Here is a 24,175-nt window from a genome sequence, read left to right as displayed (position 1 = left end):
AAAATGGCCCTCTGCAGAAAAAAGGCTCCTCAGTCCTGTTGTAGTTCCTGGAGAATACTGGATGTTAAATAGTTTTGGTTACTCAAGTTCATAGCTCAAAACCTTGTAGTTAATAATGGATATATAGTTTTATCGATATGTTTGAATACATCTGCAGAGGTTTATAGAAACTCTTGTCTCCCCTTCTGCTCACTAGTCTATGGGCTGGATTTAATTAGGCCGCGTTTTGGCTAATAGATTTTAGTTGTGCAAACTTTTCGCCAAAAATGCATATAGTGCTATTTTATTAGCCGTAGCTTTTAGCACCTGCGAAATTTGTACAGCCAAAGGTGTCAAGTAGTGTCCACCATCTCAGAGCAGGTGAGAAAATGTGCAAAACCGCTATTTTGGGCTAAAAATGTGGGAACTTGGTTCAGAACCCCTTGCCCCCCCCCTCCCATGACTAATTATGCAAAAAAAAATAATTTAACTTCAATCCCCCTAATGTGACATGTCATTTTTGGGGTCAAAATGTAAAAAGTGTTGGAAAATTAATTTATAGTAGTGTGGTAGGTAATTTTGGGGGCTGTATGGATGGGACAAGAGCTTTGGGGATTGCAGATGGCTGCAGCAGGTGTATTTTTTAACTTTTTTTTTTTTTTTTTTTTTACGTACCCAAAAATAACAAAACAAATATAGTTGCACCCACTTTTATTTACCCCTAATTTAACTGCAGCATTTATTTTTGCCAAAAATTTGTGACATCTATAATTTTTCCACTGTTAAATGCATACACAGTAATAGCCATCTGACACATTTTAAAAACCCCAAACCCTTGATTTAGCCCAATAATACACTTCTAAACTATTAACCAATGTTAGTTTACCTCTTTTTTGTGGGGTACAGGTAAATTCTCACATTTTCATGCACACTTTTCGCTGTATTTTTTCAGGTGAATGCCGCATTGCGTCTTTTTGTTATAGGATTGCCCGAAAACCCGCTTACGCGATAGCTGTGAAAAGTGACCCATTTGGGCGAAGGGTACAAAGTTCACACATGTGAAATTTTTACATTTTCACATCTAATTGAATTCCCTCCCTATATTTGACACTGTTTCTTAATAGACTGTCCTGTGCTGGCTAACTTTCACTTATAGTTAAGGTGCCTACACACATGGCTATTTTTTTTTTTTTTTTTTTTACACTATTTGCCCGATTTCAACGAATCATGATGACAAATCGTGAAAAATGTGGCCAAATCGTGAGTTTCTACTCACGATGCCGATGCACGTCCCCACTTGTCGTACATCGCATCTTCAGATCTGCCGTGCTGCAGGGCAGATATGCCAATCTGGGACACAATGCACTGGGTGCACGATAGATCTTAAGTCAGATTGGACATTTTTTACTCCAAATCGTGACCACGACTGCCGGGGAGCTGCCTGGGGAGAGTTAAGGGGAAATGGTGCCTCAGGTTGTATCATGAGCACATTGCTATGTGTGTAGGCACCTTTAGTGAAGATAATATATGTATTCCTCAGCTCTACAATCTGAGGGCATGATTCAGACCCAGACGCTATTTGCGTCCGCTCGCTGGCTAAAAGAGGTCGGCTATTTAAATCATGTGCTCGCACTGCATCGCGTAAAGCTGCCCACTAAGTAATAGTGAATGTCCGCACTATCCGCCCGCACCTGTATAACGACGCCCTTTTGTCACTCTCAACACGCGTCATCTCCGACAGTTGTAGGATTAATCGGGAACATCGAGAGCCATCGGAGCTGCTCGCAGTGCTTGTGGTAGCCTTTTCCCACCACAACATTGCAAACAGTTCTGGCTAAAATACAACCGAGTCACGTGTGTAATGATGCTACTTTGCTAATTATGCATGCCCATTAAACGCCGTTCTGACGGTCGGGGACGCCTGCGTTCGCACATCCACACCCCCGTTTTCAAGCACCTTCCCCTGTTACCACCCACAAACGGCACTATCTGTCACTCAAAATAGTGACCCGACTACTGACGAGCACTTTCCCATCGCAATGACTGGTTCACACACGCGCATTGCGACTCATACGCATGCGCATATTGCAAAAAAACGCTCAGAGCGAATCAGGCCCTGAGTCCATTAAATAGTATAACTAACTTTCCTTTGCATAACAAACTGCTGGTAACTGCAGTATAGTGATACAGTAACTATATATTACAGTGAAACCTAATAAATTCACTCCAGGCATCTATTCTCCCTTAAGTTGTCACTGTGACCACTCCGTTTATGATTAAATGGGAGACTGCTAGAAAGTTTTATACAGTTGGACTATAAACTCCTCTTCACTACAGTCTGGTAGGTAATGGCCAATTGAGGTTATTTATTAGTTATAGCCTGTCGCTGGGAATAAAAATGTCCCTATCTCTTCCCCAGCTCTCTGACAGGAACCAAATCACTCCCAGTCATATCGCTCCACCCCTTCTCCAGTGCTTGTACATCTCACACACTGGGTTCATCCTCACCACAGAGAAAAAAAAAAGTACCACGTGAACCAATATGTAAATACATTAAATATATATATCATGAATTACAGTACTCCATTATAAATGCATGTCACAAATATACATTTTACCTCAAGAACTGTGACTACATACGTATATATATTAAAAAAAAAAAAAAAAAGTTTCTCAGATAATGCAATAAAAATGGACAAAACCAGCGCTGCCTTTCTTCCCTTGTTTAGTATATACGTATGTCTGTATAAATCCTTTAGCCGTGGTTAGAAAATAATTGATTTTAAAAATAAGTCAAACATTTATTCGGTCTTAAACAATTACAAAAAAAACCCATATAAAATGTATGAAATACTTGTTCTTTACTCTGCAGCTATACAGTGTGTGCATGTGTAAAATATATATAATATAAATTAATATTAAAAAAAAAGCTTCATTAACAGCTGCGACCTATCTCCCCAATAGTGCAAGAGCAAGGTTTCTATATTTTTTTTTTCACGGATAATGTTGAGAATCCTAAATAGAATACTTCTGTCTTGTGTTCCACAGGTGGGTGTTGTAAATAGTACTAGTCAAGGTTTTGGATCTTCCAATATGTATGGAACTTCATCAAATTGGACCTGGAGATCTTCCCCTCACTTGACCAACAGCAGCAGTGTTCATCCTGAAACCCCAAGTGGACTAGTACCTGGTAATTACATGCTGTCCAATCATACAATGCTTGTTACAAGAGTAGTGATGGGGGGTGGGCTTCAACACCTAAAGGTACGTACACACTAGACGATATGCTCCCTGAGCGATATCGTCTAGTGTGTCCCCGGCAGGCTGTGCTCAATGTCGTTCATGACATTGAGCACAGCCGCTGAACGATATCATTAGCGATATCGTTCAGCGCCGGGCTCTCTCACCCATTCCCTGACATGCAGCAACCTGACGAGGTCGTCAGGTTGGCCTGCATGTCAGCCCGATGAACGAGGATGACGAACGACCCGCGGGAACGCGCGTCGTCGTCATCGTTCATCTTTTTTGTGTTAAAAATGGACGATAAAGTGGACGACTGAACGATAACGATATCGTTATCGTTCAGTCGTCCACTTTCATCGCCCAGTGTGTACGCACCATTAGTCTTTCTCTGTCTCTCTCTCATAATACATAGCTGTCATACAGTATATTCATATGCAGATGACCTGTAGGCCCTCATGCCTCCACCCCAATTCCCTCTCCTCCTTATGCAGTATGTAACACCTCCTGGTATGAGCAGTCAGACTTGCTGACTTGATTGGCTACTGCCACCAGCTTTTGGGAATTGGACACTCCCTCCAAACCAATCAGACCTTTGCTATTGGCAACCAAACCTTGTTTGCAGTTACTTGTGCTCCTGTTTTATACATTTTACCTCCCCTATTGCTTCTTGAATTAATATACATTGATGTATATAAACCGTTTGAAATATTCACAGCAATATGTATGTTTGTCCCCTTTTTTTAAAAAACACAAGCTGAGTTAAAACAACAATTCCATGAAAAAAGGTGTTTATTTTTTTAAAGAATCTAAATCACTATGAATCTCGCTGAATTGAATCTGCCCCAAAACTTATTGTCTGCTCTGTTAAATGTCACCTCATTTTCCCCCTCCCTTTCCCCCCCCTCTACCATTGTGTTACCTCCAGAGGGGCATTGAAAAGGAGATAATAATAATCTGTAGGAGGATAGTTAAGAACAATGACTATCCGTTCTAAGCTTTTAAAGTTACTTATCTTTCTATTTAAAAAAATAAAAATAAAAAAATGTGGGTTTGCTGCTGTAAGCTTATTGGAATCAATTTTATGTATTTTAATGGTGAAAAAAGACCAGTATCAGACATAAAACACTTTGCTATATCTGACAATAGAAAATCTACCAATAAAGAAAAAATATCCTGCTCTTTCTTATTTGTATCTCAAGTCAGCCTTTTTGTTTTCGATGCACACTGTCTTCTGTGTTTATTTATTTTTATTTTATTTTTTACTTTTCATACTTTTTTTTTTTTTTTTTGTTTTTCTGTATCATTGGGAGCCTTAGCCCTTCCATAAGGGTTTGCGGCTGAGATAATTCTCACTCTGTTTATAAATAACTGACTGCACAGTCATGTAGTATAAGTCCGTGCAACAGAGATTATAATGTCGCTGGTGGCGGAACCTATGATTTGTCCAAGCCAGCACTAAGAATCTCTGTATTTGAATTGTACAGCACAAGCTGGAAATTCGTTCTTTCTTTGTATCTTAGGAAATCAGGGCCTGATTCAGACCCGGTAGCAAGCGCTGTGCGCTCGCAACTGGGTCGATGGTAGGCCAGTGCGCATGCACACGACTGAACTGGCTCTGTCGTGCGCATGCGCGAGACCCGGATAGCGACGGGCACTCCGTCGCTCCGGGTCTCGTACCAAAGGGGGCGTGCTGTCGATGTTGAGTGACAGCACGCCCCCTTTGGTGGGCGGACTGGGGCATGGCTGCCCAGACGGAGGCGTTCCCATGGGAAAGCCTACCGTCTGGGGCCGGCCCCACTGACATCACAAGTGATGTCAGTGGGAGAGCTTTCGGCTCTGTTAGAGCCGAAAGCTCTCTGGGGCTTGCGGCAACAAGACCCTACCACAAGGGTCTCATCGCAAGCCTGATGGTCTTGACCATCGCGACCATCATCATGGCCGCTCGCTATAGCTGTGGGTGGTCACCCACAGCTATACAAGCGGCCAGGAGGCCGCTCTAAAATACAAGAAGGCCAGCCCTGATTCAGAGCGAGCGCTCTGTCAGAGCGTCTGGCTCTGAATCAGGCCCTCAGTCATTAGTCCTGGATACCCCACTCTTCCTTCTATATACCTATGTCAGTATGGTCTCTTTCCTCTCATTTATTCCTCATGTCTTTTCAGGTCTCATTGCTGCAGGTATCTTCATAATGTTCCTGCTCTGCCTGTATGCAATTCTCTGGAAGTGTATGGTATCTCCGCCACGCAAGTGAGTGTCTCTGCCCTAATCCTGTTACCTAGGGGTAAATTAACTAAAGTGAGAGCTTTTAGAAGTGAGTTTGCCCATAGGAAACAATCACATTCTACTTTACATTTTAACTAGCACCTTCTAGAAGATAATGGCTAGAATCTGTTTGGTTCTAAAAACTCACTTTAGTAAATTTACCCCCAGGTCTCTATGAATAATACACAACTGCATAGGTGGAATTTGACGGCAGGATGAGAACCCATGGGGGCACTGTATTCCTTCCCAAAACCAATGTTTCCGTTTGTATGCTGCCCAACTGTCCTGTGAGTGACTAGGGGGGAGATTTATCTAAGCTTGGGGAGAGCTAAAGTACTTCTGTCATTTTGCAGACTGGGGGAGATGTATTAAAGTTTGAAGAGCGATAAGGTGGAAAGAGATAAAGTACCAACCAATCAGTCTGTCATTTTTCATGCTGTTTTTCTCCAAGCTTTGATGCGTCTCCTCCTGTGTTTGAAAAATGACAGGAGCTGATTGGTACTTTTATCACTCTCCAAATGTTGATAAATTTCCCCCCTACCCCCCCAAGTGACAAGTTCAGGACAATTGGCAGACTGTCCCATGCTCTTTTTACTGTTTTTGCTGCTCTCAATACCTGTTACTGCTTGTCTGGGTCCTGGAATGTTGGGGCCCAGTTTGTAAAAAGGGACATGTATGTGAAATCTGGAAAGCTTAAGCATTTAAATAGGTCTATTCATTAAATGTGAATTACTATTTCACCCCAACCCACCCCGAAACACTAAATTATGCGGTTTAATTATTTAACTCTGGATACGGTTAATTTCTTCTTCAGGGTCCATAGGGCTCCACAGGGAGACAGTGGGGTGTAGGTGGTACTTGGAGGACTGGACACCAACAGCAAAGCTTTTTCTAACCCCTATACCCCACCCACAGCCTGAAGGCAACTCCGTTTCGTTGGTGTCCTGCAGGAGCTGGATCACCGTTAGAACAGTGGGACTGCTGTTAAGCAGCCCAAGCTTTATTTTTATGATTTATTTTTATTTAAATTTTTAATACAGAGCACGCAGTGCTAGACAGTCCTCTGGACTTCTGCACTGCTGCTCCATCATCCGTCCATGGCGCCGCGACTCCAGCCCTCGGCTAGGTACTCTCAGTGGGGCTCTGGGGAAACCTAGCTAGCAGGGCTCCTCGTACCCCAGACTGCAGCTGGGACACAAGGGGACAGGTAAGGCAGGTCCCCGCTTGCGCAGTCTGGCCTCTGGTCTCAGGACACCAGCGGCGCTGATGTGGACACCGGGTTGTCCGGGACTCCACTAGACCTCCAGGGTATAACCTATACTGGCGCAGGGGACAGCTAAGGCTGTGGTGGTTAATGATGGCATAGGGGAGAATGCCCTCTCCCTGCGGCCCCTCCCCCAGCTCAGGGCGCCATTCCACTGCGGTCTTGCCGCCCCTGAGCTACTCCTCCCTCATCCTCTGCCCCCATAGGGACTAATGGCAGCCATTTTCTGCATCAGGTCTCCGGGAACCCTGGGTCTGGTCTCCTGTATACCTCTCCCAGGAGCCAGGTTATACAGCGCTATTTCCTACCAGACAGCAGTGGCTCCTACCTGCATGGCACGCCTCCAAATAACATCAGGCTGTGGGGAGCCTCACTAACTGGGCTTCCCCCAGCCCTCTCTCATCACTGAATGGATGGCATGCGCGCAGCATCCCTTCAGACTCCCGGGTCCGGCACAGATGCGGCGGTGGTTCCTAGACTCCCAATTTGGCCACTTCAGCCCACAGGTGGAACAGCGGGACAGTACTGTCCCGCAGAAATCAGGATGTTGGGGAGGGGTGTGCCCGTTATGGGTGGCGCCCCTGTTTGTACTAACACGTCGAACACCCCTAGAGCCGGACCTGCCTGCACTTGTGAGAGCTGTAAAATCTATTCTTCAAATAGAAGAGGCAGAACCGACTCCTAAGGGAAAAAGCCACTATTTAAGCAACAAAAGGTAGTTTTGCCAGAATTTCCTCACTCTGATCAGCTATCTGATCAGTGAAGCATGGAGTATGCCAAGTAAAAGGTTTCAGCTGCCTAAATGCTTGATTTCCCTTTATCCTCTTCCAGCTACTGATTGCACTAAATGAGAAGTTCCTCCTGCAGTGGATTACCACGTGACGCGACTAGTAAAGAACGCTACCTTACCTATCCATACTGCAACCTCCTTAAAGGAGACTTTATAGATTTCAGGCAAGCTTCAATCCTTCTATCCATACTCTCTTATAGGAGCTATTACTCCTCCTGCCAGGGCTACGGCCTGGGTGGCAAAAGCCATTGAGAGGTGTGCAGAGGCCCTAGAAGATGCATTTCCCTCTGTTGCTTCGAGGGAACTGCTGTCCTACATAGAGATACAGCCTTCTATTTAAGAAAGGTGGCTTTGGATACTGGTCTCCTAGCTTCCAAGGTATCTGCCACTTCCGTGGTAGCCTATCGTATTGTTTGGCTTCGCTCATGGAAGGCAGATTCGGACTATAAGGGACATGTTCAATTAGGCTGTGAAAAACCGTTATCGGCGATACTTTATCGCAGATGACGTAATTTTTGCACATCTCACTTATCCCCGTATTCAATTTTCCTGACTTTTCGCCGATGCGGAAAGTCAGTGGTTCGAACCCAGCGATAAAGTTTCACCTATGAATAGGTGTCGAAAAAAAAAAGTGCAGAATTGGGGTTTTGGGGTACACCCTACACTCCTTGGATCGTCCCCAAAAGGTGTTCTATGTCAAAAAAAATTAAAAAAGTACCACAGGGCACCCCAAAAAAAGTTTTAATTTTGGCAGCGAAAAAATAAGTTTGGGGGACATGTACCCCAAATTTGATGGGACTACTTATTTTTGCAAAAAAAGTTGCTGAATGCTATTCTTCACCACTTTCCCAAAGACGCTAAATAGTACCTATTGAGACCATTTAAAGACCCCAAATACCCTTTAGCAGGGCTATTCGGGGGTACCCATAGTGAACCCCCATGTCAGAGCATCTTTTGGGGGGTGTCAGGCTGATTTCCCCAAAAATGACAGCACTTTTCGCTGACTACCATTTCGACGGGTCCCATTTTCGACTATTTACAATTGATTACGGGGATACGCGAGGACAAGCGCGATACTTTATCGCAGCCAAAACCTTAAATGGCAAAGTCCGGCAACTGACTTTTCGCTTCTAATTGAATATGGCCCTAAGTAGGCTTTGGAGTCTTTGCCTTATTCTGGGAAGATCCTGTTTGGCCCAGAATTGGATAAGATTGACTATCTTGGCAGCTTCTGAGACTGCGTTCTTGCCCTCTGCATCTACTGCGAAGCCTCAGATATCATCCTTTCTTCCCCCAAGGAAAAGCCAACGGTCAGTCCTTTGCATGGCAGTGGGCATCCACTAAGGCCTCCAAGCCTAGGACCAAACAGACCTGGGCTACTAGACGTCCACCTACCAAATCTGAGAACAAGCCTTCAACCTGGAGGGGCGGGCCTCTCCCTGGAAGCTCCCAGGGTGGGAGGCCGACTTCTTCAGTTCTGGCATCAGACCTCCTCAGACACCTGGGTAAAAGAAGTGGTCTCCCACTGATACGCCCTCTCATTCCTGAGATTCCAGTTCTTTTGCACAGGACCACCATAGGACCTAAGCAAAGCCCTGCTTCTCCAGAAGGCCATTCAGTCCTTACTGCTCTCAGGGGTAATAATTCCAGTTCCTCCCTCACAGCAAGGGAAGGGCTATTACTTTTACCCTTTTCTTGGTTCAGAAGCCCAATGGGTCTCATTGGCCTATCCTCAACATCAAGTCTCTGAACAAGTTTATCAGGGTGCCCAGGTTTTGTATGGAAACCCTACGCTCTATTGTCCTGGCTATGGGGCCTGGGGACTTTATGGTGTCTCGACATTCAGGACGCTTACCTACATGTATCAATAGCACCTTCTTATCAGAAGTATCTCTGGTCTGCTGTCCTACAGCAACATTACCAATTTCAAGCACTGCCTTTTGGGCTTTCTACAGCTCTTCAGGTCTTTACCAAGAGCATGGCAGTTATGGCGGCCTATCTTCATCGCCAGGGGATCATAATGCTCCCATACTTGGACGATCTCTTGTTCTTAGCAAGTTCCCCAGAAATTCTTCACCGCCATCTAAAAGTAAACCTTGCCTTTCTACAAACGCATGGTTGGCTAATCAACTGGAAAAAGTCTTCCCTGACCCCTTCTCAAACAATAGTATATCTGGGAGCCTTCCTGGACTCTCAGGCTCCGAGACTCTTCCTGGCAGCAGACAAAATCTCAGTATTACTCCACAGTCGCCGAGTAGAATTCACTTTGCAATGCAGACCTTAGGATCCATGGTGTCCACCTTCGACATGGAGTTCGCTCTGCAGGTGGGGCGCAGTGACTGGCCAGCACTCCTTCCAATGAAGCTGGACTTCAGCCGGGGCTTACCAATCAACATCCTGGAACTCCAAGCCTCACTCTGGCTCAGGAGATTCTTCAGAGCAGGCCAGTACAAGTACAATCCGACAAAGCCACGTCAGTGGCCTACCTCAATCACCAAGGAGGCACTTAGTCTGTCATCAATGGCAGAAGTGTCCCGCATTCTCACATGGGCTGAATACCATTTCCCAGCCATCTCCGCAGTGTTCATCCCGGAAATTCTCAGTTGGGAGGCGGATTTCCTCAGCCATCACTACATGAATGCAGGGGAGTGGTTTCTCAATCCAGAAGTCTTTCAGTTCCTGGTGGACAAATGGGGTCTACCAGACGTGGACCTCATGGCCTCACGACACAAGCTTCCAGTGTACGGGGTCAGAACGAGAGACCCCCAACGTATCCTTCGTGGACGCATTATCTGTGAGGTGGACCTTCCATTTGGCATACCTCCTTTCCAGTCTCCCTTCTCCCTCTGGTTCTTCAGAAGTTCACGCAAGAAGGGGGTAAGGTCCTGTTGGTAGCTCCAGCTTGGCCCAGACGCCATTGGTACTCCGATCTTCAAAGTCTCGCCATAGATGTTCCTCTTCAACTCCTGTACAACCAGACCTGTGGTCTAAGGGCCCCTGTCTCCATCCGGACCTGGCCCATCTGTCTTTAATGGCTTGGCTCTTGAGACATCCCTCCTAAAGTCTAAAGGGTTTTCTAGCTCTCTGGTCCAGACCATGCTAAGAGCGCGTAGACTGGCCTCTGCCAGGATTTATCACCTGCTGTGGCATACATATTTCCAGTGGTGTGCTACTAGAAACTATGACCCTCAGGTTTTTAGAGTTTCTAGAATCCTTACCTTTCTTCATGCTGGATTGGTTCTGACTCCGCCTAGCCGCTCTGAAAGTGCATGTCTATGCTCTGTCCATCTGGTTCTAGCGCAGAATTACTCCTCTACCAGATGTTCACACCTTCCTGCAAGGTTTTCTATGTATACAACCTCCCTTTGTCCCTCCTGTGGCTCTGTGGGATTTGTCAGTTCTCCACGCACTTCAGGAACCTCAATTTGAACCACTGGATTCAGTAGATATCCAAATGACTCACTGCGAAGACTTTCTTCTGGCTATAGCATCTGCCCGTAGGGTATCTGATTTAGGGGCGCTTTACTGTTTCCCATTTCTAATCTTTCTACTGGACAGGGTTGTTGTTTGAATGCGCCCTGACTTCCTTCCCAAGGTGGTCTCTTGTTTCCACCTTAATGAGGAAATTGTGGTTCCGGCCTTTCAATCACCAGACCTCTCTGCAGGTGAGGCCTCTTTAGATGTGGTCCATGCTCTGAAGATCTACGTAGACTGTATTACTACTTCAGGGGAACTACTTCAGGGGAAATCAGACTCCCTCTTTGTTAGCTGGCCATACCTTCTTGTGGAATCCATATAAGACAAACGGACTTTGGCCAAATGGCTTCACATGACTATCTCACAGGCTTACACGCAGATTGGCCTTCCTGTCCCGGCTACAGTATCTGCTCGTTCTACTCACTACGTGGGTTCCTTGTGGGCAGCCTGCCGTGGAGCGTCTGCCGAACAACTATGGAAGGCAGACACGTGGTCTTCTGTCCACATCTTTTTTAGGTTCTATGCCTTTGATACAAACAGCCGCCACACAACACTTTTTATATTTAAAATAGCCCTTCTACCAAAACTTGGACCAGCATTAAATTAATGGCACCCAAGCAACCCTTCCTACACATATACATTTATATTATATGTGTGTGTGTGACAGTCAGGTGCATAAATATTGGGACATTGACAGAATTTTCATATTTTGGCCTCTATTCGCCACAACAATGGCTTTGAAATGAAACAAACAAGATGTGCTTTAACTGCAGACTTTCAGATTTAATTTGAGGGTAATTACATCCAAATCAGGTGAACGGTGTAGGAATTACAACGGTTTCTATATGTGCCTCCCACTTTTTAAGGGGCCAAAAGTAATGGGACAAACGAAACAGTCCTAAATCTAACTTTCACTTTTTAATACTTTGTTGCAAATCCTTTGCAGGCAATTACAGCCTGAAGTCTGGAACGCATAGACATCACCACACGCTGGGTTTCATCCCTGGTGATGCTCTGCCAGGCCTCTACTGCAAATGTCTTCAGTTCCTGCTTGTTCTTGTGGCATTTGGCCTTCAGTTTTGTCTTCATCAAGTGAAATGCATGCTCAATCAAATTCAGGTCAGGGGATTGATATAATCTCTATCTATATGTGTATGTGTATGTGTATGTGTGTGTGTGTGTGTGTGTATATATATATATATATGTGTGTGTTGAGCATGGGATCCCGGCTCCCAGAATATAGACTGCGGCATCCCGACCCAACTAGGTAAGTGACCTAACCCCAAAGCCTAATTCTAGCCCTCCCCCTAACGCTAATACTTACCGCCAAGATGTCAGCGGTCTGGATTGTGGTGCCGGGGTCATGACTGCTGTTGGGATTCTGAGCGCCAGTATCCTGACCGCCGGTGTCATAACTACATCTTCTAAATATGTACTACTATGACACCACTATAAAATGGAAATGTAAGTAGCCCCTGAATACATGCACCCTAGGCTGCAGCCTGGTCAGCCTAATGGTTGATCGGGTACATCATGGGGAGATGGAAGGAGAGACTGTACATGCAGACGGGAAGAGCAATAGAGGCAGAGTCTGCCATGCTGAGGGGTCAGAGTGCTGCCAAATTCTTGCTAAGCTGAAACATTGCTCTGCCCAATAGAGGATAGCGAATCAGCCTGTCTTTATATTGTCTAGAACAAACTCCTCTTAATAGTACTGGGCATTTGATGTAGGACCGTTGTCTCTCAAATGCAGAGCTTGACTAGCTGGTCTGCTACAGGCAGTGTCCTAAGGAGCCAAACATTTCTATAGAAACCTTTTTTAATGGTACTACAAGAGCCTGGACACCATTAAACAGCCTGACAGCATAGCTGGGGGGTGGGCAGTGACACAGACAGTAATTCTTTCTTATTTTGTTTTCTTATTTAGGGGAGTGACTAAGTTGTTACATGTCTCTAACCCAAACTATACATTAAGCACAAACTCATGCCCTGTCCTACGTTATCACAATTTTCGATCCTGCAACAAATCAGACGAATCTTACCCTGGGCAACAGTTAATAACAGTGGGTAAGGCAAAGTTGGCAACATGGCGTTGTTGTGTATAACCAAGTGTAATGTCATTGGCCGGCTCATTAACAAGATCTGCACTGCAGCAACTATCAGTCTGCTGACAGGAGGTTGGCATGAAACTAACCCCTAACCCTAATACACTGAGGAGTCTACTTCAAAGCTGATTGGTTGCTATAGGCAACTTCTCCACTGGCACACCTCTCCACACTTTTCACTGCTTGATAAATAGACCCCCTAACTCTAATACCCTAGCACTATTACCCAAACTACCTTAACCCCCTGACTCTAACCAACCCCCTAACCCTAATAAGCTAACCCTAAATGGGCAGACTAGATGGGCCAAATGGTTCTTCTGACATCAAATTCTATTGGGTATATTTGCTAAAGTGAGTTTTTAGAAATTAATGTTACCCATAGCAACCAAATGTGATTCTAGTTAACATTTAACTAGCACCTTCTCGAAGATAATAGCTAGACTCTGGTTGCTATAGGCAACATCTCCACTTCTAAAAACTTTCACTTTAGTAAATATATCCCTATGTTTGCATGTAAAGGCTGCAAATATTTAGGCTGTCATTGATGATTTTATCAGACTTCTTTAGCAGGAATGTATGAATCTATGCACTGTTTTTACATATGTTAGTCCTATGGCATCATAAAGGCGATGCTGCATATACCATAGATGCTAATTAGACCTAAGCAACAACATTATGTTGCTTTAATTGTCATATTTTGACTTTCAGTGGTTGCTTCCCCCAGTAAAACTAATGGGGGATAGGTTAGATACAGAGGACGTATGGGGTGCATTATTATTCGGTAAGTACTCGCAGTGCTTAGTACAGCATCAAATCTAAATGCATCTTGGGGGGAAAAAAAAGAATAGGTGTTATTGTCTATTAATACATTTTATTTATTTTTGATTTTTTTAAATCTTCTTTCTCTCATTTCCTAGGAGACGAAGAAAAGGTGACCCCACCAGCCCCAACCCTCAGAAGCTGCTTGTAGTGTGACCTGTTATTTCTCCACTGGACTGTTGTTCAGGTGTCTGCAGATCATTACATCCTTTTAATCACTGTGCCATTCACTGCAATGCAGACCATCGCTTTCTTTTCTCTGTACCTTGCAGAATGCTGAAGAATAATATTCGATAGCCCATCACTTGTTTGCAGAAGTCTGCAGATCATCACATCACTTTGAACATTCCAATAACCAGAGTTCTGCAGAATGTTTCTCTAGTATTACCTGCAGAGCAGGACTGACTATTTCTGTATATATTTCTTTAGTCCTAGTATTTATTTTGAACCTTTGGCTGGTGAGTGCGTGGCTCTCTGCAGAGTATTGCTCTTCCTTAGACTGTTGTAAATAAAGATTTAAGTTGTGCCATACACTGTGAGCCATAGATTTCTTTTTGAGGAGATGTGGCATGAAAACCACTCCCAGCAAAAGATGAGGAATGGGTTATCTCTCCTGCTTTCAGGATGTGCTAATTACCGTCATGCCTAATGGGACCATTATATTATAAGCTGGGGGGAGGGGAGATGGGAGAGGAGGAAGACCATCAAAGTGTTACATAGAGTGTTTGAAAAACTAAACTGGCACTTGTATCGCATCCTAATTGGCAAATCCCAGTGTGAACGCTGCCAGTTGAGCCTCAAGGGATGGGGGTATACAGGACTGGGATCCTTTCTGACCCCCAAAAGTGCAATCTGATCATTTCCCACGATTTCTATACGTCATAATAATTATCTCAATCAATTATTGTATTTTGTTCCTAGATGGAGTATTTCTGCTGCCAACTTAAAGTTCTTGTTGAAGCAGAAATTATACTTGATATTGGGGGAGATCTACTAAGCCTGGGGGAGAGAGAAAGTGGAGAGGGATAAAGTACCGATCAATCCGTTCCTAACTACCTTGTTACAGGCTGTGTTTGAAAAATGACAGGAGCTGATAGGTTGGTACTTTATCTCTCTCCAAGGCTTAGTACATATCCCCCATAGTCACATGTACAGGTTGAGTCATCCATATCCAAAATGCTTGGGACAAGGGGTTTTTTGGATATCGGAATATTCTGTATTTTGGAATATTTGCATACCATAATGAGATCTTGGGGATGGGACCCTAACATACAGACAAAATGCATTTGTTCTATATACACCTTATACACACAGCCTACAGGTCATTTTATACAATATTTTCAATAATTTTGTGGCTCAAACAAAGTCTGTGTTCAGGAATTAAATTAATTTGTTTCATATACACCTTATACACACAGCCTGGAGGTAATTTAATACAATATTTTTTAATAATTTTGTGCTTAAACAAAGTTTGTGTACATTGAACCATCAAAAATCAAATGTTTCATTATCTCAGTAATGCCAAAATAAAACGTATTTTGGAATATTTGGATATGGGAGACTCAACCTGTATATAACACTTTTTTTTTATATAATTCAGGAATGTCTGTACAAATAAACCAATCAGATATACATATGTATTTTTTTACATTTAATTGTAATGGCAAAGAGTAATTTTGCAGAACATTTACCTTATTGAAAAACCTAGGTTTACATTAACCTTAACTGTATAGAGGATTGTTACACCAGTAAAGGGAACAGTCATGTGTTGCATCATCACGGTCTGCCCCCTGCTCCGCCCAGGTCCTGTATAAATCCCATTCCCATAGCTAAACCCGCCTCCTCTGTCCGCTGCTCTGCTTCTTCCTGTCCCCAGCTGTGCCTGCTCGTCCAATGCTCTCTCCAGCTCCGCCCCCCACTCTGTCCTTCCGTGGCTGCATACTTAGTACTCAGCAGGTTCTCCCCTCCATCTAGGGCAGTGGTTTTCAATCTTGGCCCTCCAGCTGCTGTGGAACTACACATCCCAGTATGTACTGCCATAGTTTTAGCATGCTGTTATATCAAAAAGGTGGCAGTGCATGCTGGGATGTGTAGTTCCACAGCAGCTGGAGGGCCAAGGTTGAAGACCCCTGATCTAGGGTCTGCCCCATCGCTCTAGCAGGGGGAGCCATTAGAGGGGTGCGCGCACCCCAGCTCCCACTGCACATGCCGCAGCTGAATCACCTTTAGGAGACTGTCCTGGTGCTTGCTGGACGTTCTTGGATGCCCTGAAGCCTTCTTCACAACTATTGAACCTCTCTCCTCTCAAGTTCTTGATGATCCGATAAATTGTTGATTTCTGGGCAATCTTACTAGCAGCAATATCCTTGCCTGTGAAGCCCTTTTTGTGCAAAGCAATGATGACTGCACGTGTTTCCTTGCAGGTAACCATGGTTTAAAGGAAGAACAATGATTTCAAGCTCCACCCTCCTTTTAAAGCTTCCAGTCTAAAGGCCCTCATACATCAGCAATTGATTGAAAAAGGGAAAGATTTTTTTTATACACAATCAATTGCTGATGTATGAGGGCCTTTATTCTAACTCAATCAGCATGACAGAGTGATCTCCAGCATTGTCTTCGTCAACACTCTCACCTGTGTTAACGAGAGAATAACTGACATGTCAGCTGGTCCTTTTTATGGCGGGGCTGAAATGCAGTGGAAATGTAGTTTTTTGGGATTGTGGGCCTGATTCAGACCCGGTTGCGAGCGCTCGGGTCGATGGTGGCCCAGAGTGCATGCGCACGACGGAGCCGGCTCCGACATGCGCATGCGCGAGACCCGGATAGCGTCGGGCACTCAGTCGATCCGGGTCTCGCACCAAAGGGGGCGTGCTGTCGATGTTGAGTGACAGCACGCCTACCGTTTGGGGGCGGCCCCACTGACATCACTTGTGATGTCTGTTTGAGCCGAAAGCTCTCTGGGGCTTGTGGCCACGAGACTCTACCACAAGGGTCTCGTCGCAAGCCTGATGATCGCAATGGTCTTGACCATCGTGACCATCATCCTGGCCACTCGCATTAGCTGTGGGTGACCAGGATTGCTGCAATCAATTGCCAAGAGGCCGCTCCATAAAAAAAAAAGACGCCCTGATTCAGAGCGAGCGCTCTGTCAGAGCGTCCGGCTCTGAATCAGGGCCTAAGTTCATTGTCATGGCAAAGAGGGACTTTGCAATTCATCTGATCACTCTTCATGACATTCTGGAGTATATGCAAATTGCCATCATAAACAAATGAAGCCGCAGACTTTGTGAAAACTACTACTTGTCAGTCTCAAAACTTTTGGCCTTGGCTGTAGGTGCACTGGGGAAGAAAAAAACGTAGAGTTTTGCAGAGCACATCCAGTGATCTTTGTAATGAGGCTCATTGTGTGCAGAAGCAGATGGCAAACCAGTACCATAGTCCAGGCAGATTACACAGCTATTTGGGCTTTAGAACAAGGTTGACTGTGGTAAATATTTGCCAATCAGCAATAAGAGATCAGTGAATGGACAGCACTGTCGTCATTGATCATAATAGCTTGTCGAGACTGCAGACGTAACTTGAGGTTAGATCAGAGATTCCTAAACATGGTCCTCAAGGCTCCCCAACAGTTCAGGATTAGGGGGCCTATTTATAAAGGATTGCTTTTGCAATGCGATCAGGGCATGCCAGTAACGCCCCTGATCGCATTGCAAAAAGTGATCTCTTCGGTCGGATGTATCATCCGGGACATGGGTTCCGAAAGGATCCTGTCCCTGCGATGTCTCCGGAGAGCTGCAGACCACTACAGGGGGTGTTGCACATGCACATCCACCATAGGCCTGTATACAACTCCAGGCAAAAACCTGTTATCTGCGATAATTTATCGCCGATGACGTCATTTTCGCCTATTGTCATTATCCTCGTTTCAATTACAAAGACTTTTCGACGGTGCAGAAAGTCTTTGTAAAAAAAAAAAAAGGGAGATAACTTTTCTCCAGCCTTTAGCTGGTGAAAAAAAAGTGCAGAATTGGGGTTTAGGGGTGCAGGCTTAAAAGAAAAAAAATAGCCTGCACCCCTGGGAATGCCCCCTAAAATTAATGTATGTTAAAAAAAAAATAAAAAAAATTGCACACCAGAAAGATAAAGTTTACATTTTGGGGTTAAAAAATAAATAAATTTTGGAACCAATCTGGATTACATTTAGCTATTTTAGAAGTCTTTATGCGGCAGGTGCTTTTTTGCAGAATTTTAGAAAAATCATTTTAGGGACTTATTTTCAAGTACCCCAAATTTTATAGGCATAGTTATTTTTCCCCTATAAAAATTGCTAAATGCTCTTCTGCATCACCTTCTTCAAAGCTGCATTTATGCACCTGCCGTACCTTTTTAAAAACCCGACTTCCTTCAGCAGGCAAAAATGGGGGTACACATAGTGATCCCCCATGTCAGGACATCTTTAGGGGGGGACCAAAGATGATTTCCCGAAAATTCCCATGTTTTTGCTGCTTTCTGTTTTGCCGGGTCCCGTTTTCGCGTCCTTTGAAATTGAATACCGGGATAAGCGGGGATACGCGCAATACTTTTCTGCCTGGAAAACAGCCGAAGGTGGCGAAAAGTCTAGACTTTTCGCCTGAAATTGAATAAGGACCATAGCCGGGAAGGGTTTTGGTGCAGCTCTCCACCGGCTAATAGTGCGCAGTGTAGCCCGTAGGCTACAGCGGCTAACGTCATCTTCAGATGGCGTTAGCTGCCGGGGCCAATATCTGGAATGCATCGCATTCTGGATATTGGTAAATTTGGCAGCATCACATCCCCCATAGAAACCTATAGGGGTGGCTGCCAGGAGGGATCACAGCAGGAATTGGAGATACCTGCTGGGGTCCCTCCTTAATACATCCGGGGGGTACTTCGCATTTGAGGTAAACCCCCGAAAATGGGTGTTTTGGGGTATTTTACCTCAAATACATTTTCATAAATGGGCCCCTTAGAGAGATCCATGTTTAAGAACAGGTGGTGAAATCAGATTGAGTGAGGTACTAATTAAGGCCCTCATTCAGAGCCGTACGCTCTGAGCAGAGCGCACGCTCTGAATGAGGGCCGCCCTCCATAAAAATGGAGCGTCCTCCTGGACGCTCATATAGCTGTGGGTCACCACCCACGGCCTATACGAGCGTGCAGTTTGATTGCCCGGAGCCTTTGATCAGACACAACGAGCGAAGGACTTTCCTTTGCTCGTCGCGTCTGGCGCATGCGCACGACTGAGCTCCCTCCGTCGTGCGCATGCTCAGTGCAGAACATCGACCCACTTGCGAGCGGGCAGCCGCTCGCGAGTGGGTCTGAATCAGGGCCTAAGTCACCTGTGGTCAAGTATGGAAATACTTAAAACCTGGACAGAGTTTGAGTTTCGGGCTAGATGAATCAGTAAATGCAGTATAGGAAATCACTATAGATGTGAGACTGGAGATGGACATGTACAAGTGTGGAAACTAGCGGCAGAGCTGGAGTAAAGGGCAGTGACTATAGAGGTCAGTCCATCAGAAGTTTCCTGTGATTCAGCATGTTTCTCCTCCCTCTTCTTCTGAGCCTGCTAATGGTTCAGACAAGTGACTATGCTCCTGACACTCCTAACTAGACTGTTTTATTGTCTGTGTGTCATACTCTCTGATGCATTGGGGAAGGTTAGCTACACCTGGTTCTAGACATCGGAGGCCCTTTGTTATGAGCGGGTACTTGTACATACAGTAAATAGTGCCCCCATGCTGTTGATTGCACAACCCTACTGTGATTATAATGAAGGTCTGCTTCATTATAAATGGTCATCTCCAACAATTCTTAACTTAACAATTATACAGAACAAGAATAGATATGAAATATGCAGAAGATAAATTCTACCGTAATGACAAGTATAAGAGCAGATATAAGTAGTGCAGCTAGAAAATGCAACAAGACAGATACTCCAAAATGTTGATATTAAGGCTGATTTGCAGGTCTACAGATACAAGCAGACATGGGACTGCTATCTTAAAAAAGAAATGTAGTTGATATACCGACGGCCGGGAAGCCGTCTGTCTTAATCCTGACATAGGACTAAGGACAAGCTTCAAAATACTGACGCCCATCTAGATCCCAACGCTGGAATCTCGACAGACTGCTTCCCAAACGGAGGGTTAGGGTAGGTTCAGGCACCCCCTGGGAGTGTTAGGCTGTGAGGGTGGTTAGGTTTAGGCACCTCCGGGGGTAGGATTAGGCCACCTCGGGGAGGTTAGGGTTAGGCACTACTAAGGGAGGGTTAATGTACTTACCTGCCCCTGTCGGTATCTCTTAGCATCGGGATTCTGGCTTTGGTATTTCACCAGGCGGCTACTCAGCCATCGGGATATTATACCCAACCCCTTAAAAACCTAAATTAGTGAAGTATATAGCTGAATATGTAATAATACAGTGTGTGAAGCTACAGTAGCGGAAGTGCAGCCACATGCATTCCCCTGTAAGTTACACTGCTTGTTTTATAATGGAGGTAAGTTATTAAAGGGGCTTTGTACACAAACATAGGGGTCTATTCATTATCCCTTACGGGTCTGTTACACATGTGCAAAAACTACTGTAATACCCTGTTATGTGGTGATCGGGGTGAGGTGTGTTGAGTTAATACACCTTACCGGGTAAGATTGTACCATGCCCTCTGTTAGTTCTATTGTTCCTCTTGATAGTTCAGAGAGGTGAGGAGGGTTGTTTCAAGGTTCAATTTATTAAAAACAAAGATTTAACTTAGATACAAGATTTAAGTAAACACAATTCTAAGAATAGTTTCTCACAATACACTTACTCAAGTAACAATTTTTTCAAATGTATACATGCTTTGTTTTTCAGGAACACTGAAACTCAGTTATTGGGGAAAGAAACTGATATACATTTAGTCTTACACATCCTTTAGTACCAATCAGAAGTCCTTTTGAATTGCTCCAGCAATATGGTAACCTCAGACACCAAGTCAGATACCAAAGTATTAAGGGGTATATTTTAATATTCCCCTTAGATACATGTTGGTTTATTACTTAATTCCAGTCTACTACCACTTAAATAAATACCGTGGGTCTGATGCCAAGTTGAATGTACTAAATGCTTAACAAAGTCACCCATAAGAATAGCATATTTAGCCCACGGCCGCAACAAGGGAGGGACTGGAAGTGCACGTGCACCGGGTGTGCCAATGCACCCGCCGCCGGTGTCCTCCAGCCCGGCGCCACGGGGGGGGCTCCAAGTTGGATGCCCGCTGAGGGCGCCAAGCTCCTTCCCTACAGCGCTGCAGTAGCCGGAGGCTGGAGTTCTCTCCTGAACCCCAGCTTCTGGCTGTCCCCACGGGCACTATGGGAGAGACGTCATCCATAGTTCCGAGGAGCAGCCGGGCGGACCATATGACGGGGGACGTAGAAGCGGGGTTTAAGGCAAGTATTGCTTTTGTTTGTGTGTAAGCGGCACTACAGGGGCATTACCATATGGGCACTACTTCAGGAGGATTTATATGGGAGCATTACTTTAGGGGCACTACTACAGGTGCAATACTATATGGGCATTCCCATATGGGCTCTACTACAGGGGCGTTACCATATGGGCACTCCTACAGGGGCATTCCTATATTGGCATTACTATATGGGCACTACTACAGGGGCATTACCTCAGGGGGTATTACTATAGGTGCACTGCTAAAGGGGGCATTGCTATGGGGGAATTACTGTCTTGCCCCGGGTGACAAATATCCTAGTTTTGGCCCTGTTTAGCCTGATATACTCAGTGTGTTTTTGCACTTGCTGGTTGGTACAGTTAAACCAACATGCCCTTACAGTTCTCAGCTTATGTTAGATTGCTCCTTTCCTTCCATGTCCTGCCACTCCAGTCTGAAGTAGGCACAAGTCTATATGCTGACATCTCTTCATACATGCATATATGTGGGGCTTTTTTAATGGACAAGAGCTGCAGCGCACCATCAGATATCTTGGCCACATCTCCACTTGTATCTTAGTGGGTGTAACGTGGTGGAAACTGGGCATGGGCACAAAGGATAAGTGTGCCATGGGCCATACATACCTACTCTCCCACAAGGTGCAGGAAACTCCAGATTTTTCAGGTAGCTCCCTGGAATAGTGGTTTTATTTCCCATATCCTGCCCACTTCCTAGTATAGTACGCAGATTGGAGAGTTAATACTGGGAGTTGCGGGTCAGTCTGGAGGGGCGGGGCAAATATCTCTTGAAGAGCCTGGCCCCATCCCAGAAGTGGTCAGCTGCACCTGCTCTCTGGGCTCCTCCCAGAATGAGAAGGAGGAGAGACACTGGGCGTGTAAATGGAATTATGGGATATTCAGAGGTGAGCGTACGCAGAGATCCGTCTGATTTCAGGCATTTCCAGATCTATACCTCAAACCTCACCGGCAGCATCCATCACATAACATAAGTATAGAAGTAGGAAGCACTGCCTCATATTTATTACAGCATTCCCTGATCTCTTGCACCATAGATGGGGATGACAACTACTTTGACAAACGGAAGGACATGGTCAGATCGGCTGCATGGATGCGGTCACCACTGAATACGGTCAGAGATGGTCAGATCGGCTGCATGGATGCGGTCACCACTGAATACGGTCAGAGATCTGCATTTATTTCCAAGCATGCATTGTGGCCACATATGCAGCAGAATTGCGTTTGACTCTGCATCAGCCCATATAACAGCACATATGAAATAGATAGGGAATCTGATGCACACTTAGCACTGCTCAATCATCAGCAGTATGGTCAGATTAATGAACTTAAATCTAAACTTAGAAAAAATTTGTAGCTCTACAAAAATGCTCAGTTGCGTCTATCTCAGGACTGATTTGCATAATAGATACCATCCTGGCTCTCATATACATTTTGCTTTCAGTCCCTGCCATGTACAAACCATGACTAACAGGGGCAAGTCACATAGTGTCACACCATCAGAACAAATGTTTTTTATTTTGTAGATATTATGATTACTTTTAGGGAGGACCTTGGTACATCATCATACCTCCATGAATGATTGCCATAAATTAAACATAGAATACTTTATTGTCATTAACAGCACCTAAGCGATGTCAACAAAAAAAACATTTGTTTTATATTTAGTTCTATACATGACTGAACAACTTCCCTTTGTTCTGGACCTCTCACTTCCCTTTGTCCTGTACCTCTCACTTCCCTTTTGTTCTGTACCTCTCACTTTCCTTTTGTTCTGTACCTCTCACTTTCCCTTTGTTCTGTACCTCTCACTTTCCCTTTGTTCTGTACCTCTCACTTTCCCTTTGTTCTGTACCTCTCACTTTCTCTTTGTTCTGTACCTCTCACTTTCCCTTTGTTCTGTACCTCTCACTTTCCCTTTGTTCTGTACCTCTCACTTCCCTTTTTTTTCTGTACCTCTCACTTCCCCTTGTTCTGTCTCTCTCACTTTCATTTGTTCTGTGCCTCTCATCAGAGGCGCTTTATGAAAGGAGGGGACCTGTGTGCAGGCTCCGGTCAGGCCCCCTCCTCTCCTGCGCCGCAGTAGACTCTGGCACAATGCCATGCATGCACAGGTCTCCGGGATACATGGCACCCGCGCCGTGTTCCTGAGACATATATCTACTGAGTTTGTGCGAATCCCTTTTGTCTTGTACCTCTCACTTTCTTTTTGTTCTGGACCTCTCACTTCCCTTTGTCCTGTACCTCTCACTTTCTTTTTGTTCTGCACCTCTCACTTTACTTTTGTTCTGTACCTCTCACTTCCCTTTGTTCTGTACCTCTCACTTTCCTTTTGTCCTGTACCTCTCACTTTCCTTTTGTCCTGTACCTCTCACTTTCCCTTTTGTTCTGGACCTCTCACTTCCCTTTTGTTCTGGACCTTTCACTTCCCTTTTGTCCTGTACCTCTCACTTTCCCTTTTGTCCTGTACCTCTCACTTTCCCTTTTGTCCTGTACCTCTCACTTTCCCTTTTGTCCTGGACCTCTCACTTCCCTTTTGTTCTGGACCTCTCACTTCCCTTTTGTTCTGGACCTCTCACTTCCCTCTTGTTCTGGACCTTTCACTTCCCTTTTGTTCTGGACCTTTCACTTCCCTTTTGTTCTGGACCTCTCACTTCCCTTTTGTTCTGGACCTTTCACTTCCCTTTTGTTCTGGACCTCTCACTTCCCTTTTGTTCTGGACCTCTCACTTCCCTTTTGTTCTGGACCTCTCACTTCCCTTT

The 24,175-nt window shown here is 44.9% G+C and overlaps 1 protein-coding gene across 1 annotated transcript in view; it reads left to right on the top strand.

The window, feature by feature from the left end:
- LOC148509276 (uncharacterized) overlaps nucleotides 1-14,468 on the top strand; it is a 42,461-nt gene extending 27,993 nt beyond the window's left edge. The window contains exons 2-4 of the mRNA XM_088443206.1: nucleotides 3,028-3,169; nucleotides 5,383-5,467; nucleotides 14,036-14,468. Coding sequence (XP_088299332.1) covers nucleotides 3,028-3,169; nucleotides 5,383-5,467; nucleotides 14,036-14,093 — 285 coding nt within the window. The 3' untranslated portion in view covers nucleotides 14,094-14,468. The remainder of the gene's footprint in view (nucleotides 1-3,027; nucleotides 3,170-5,382; nucleotides 5,468-14,035) is intronic.
- Nucleotides 14,469-24,175: the final 9,707 nt, after the last annotated feature.

Source organism: Taudactylus pleione, unplaced genomic scaffold, assembly GCF_031769625.1.
Source record: "Taudactylus pleione unplaced genomic scaffold, aTauple2 ptg000329l, whole genome shotgun sequence".
NCBI lineage: Eukaryota > Metazoa > Chordata > Amphibia > Anura > Myobatrachidae > Taudactylus > Taudactylus pleione.
Note: the sequence above shows the minus strand (reverse complement) of the source record. Positions and strands in the feature narration are given on the sequence as shown.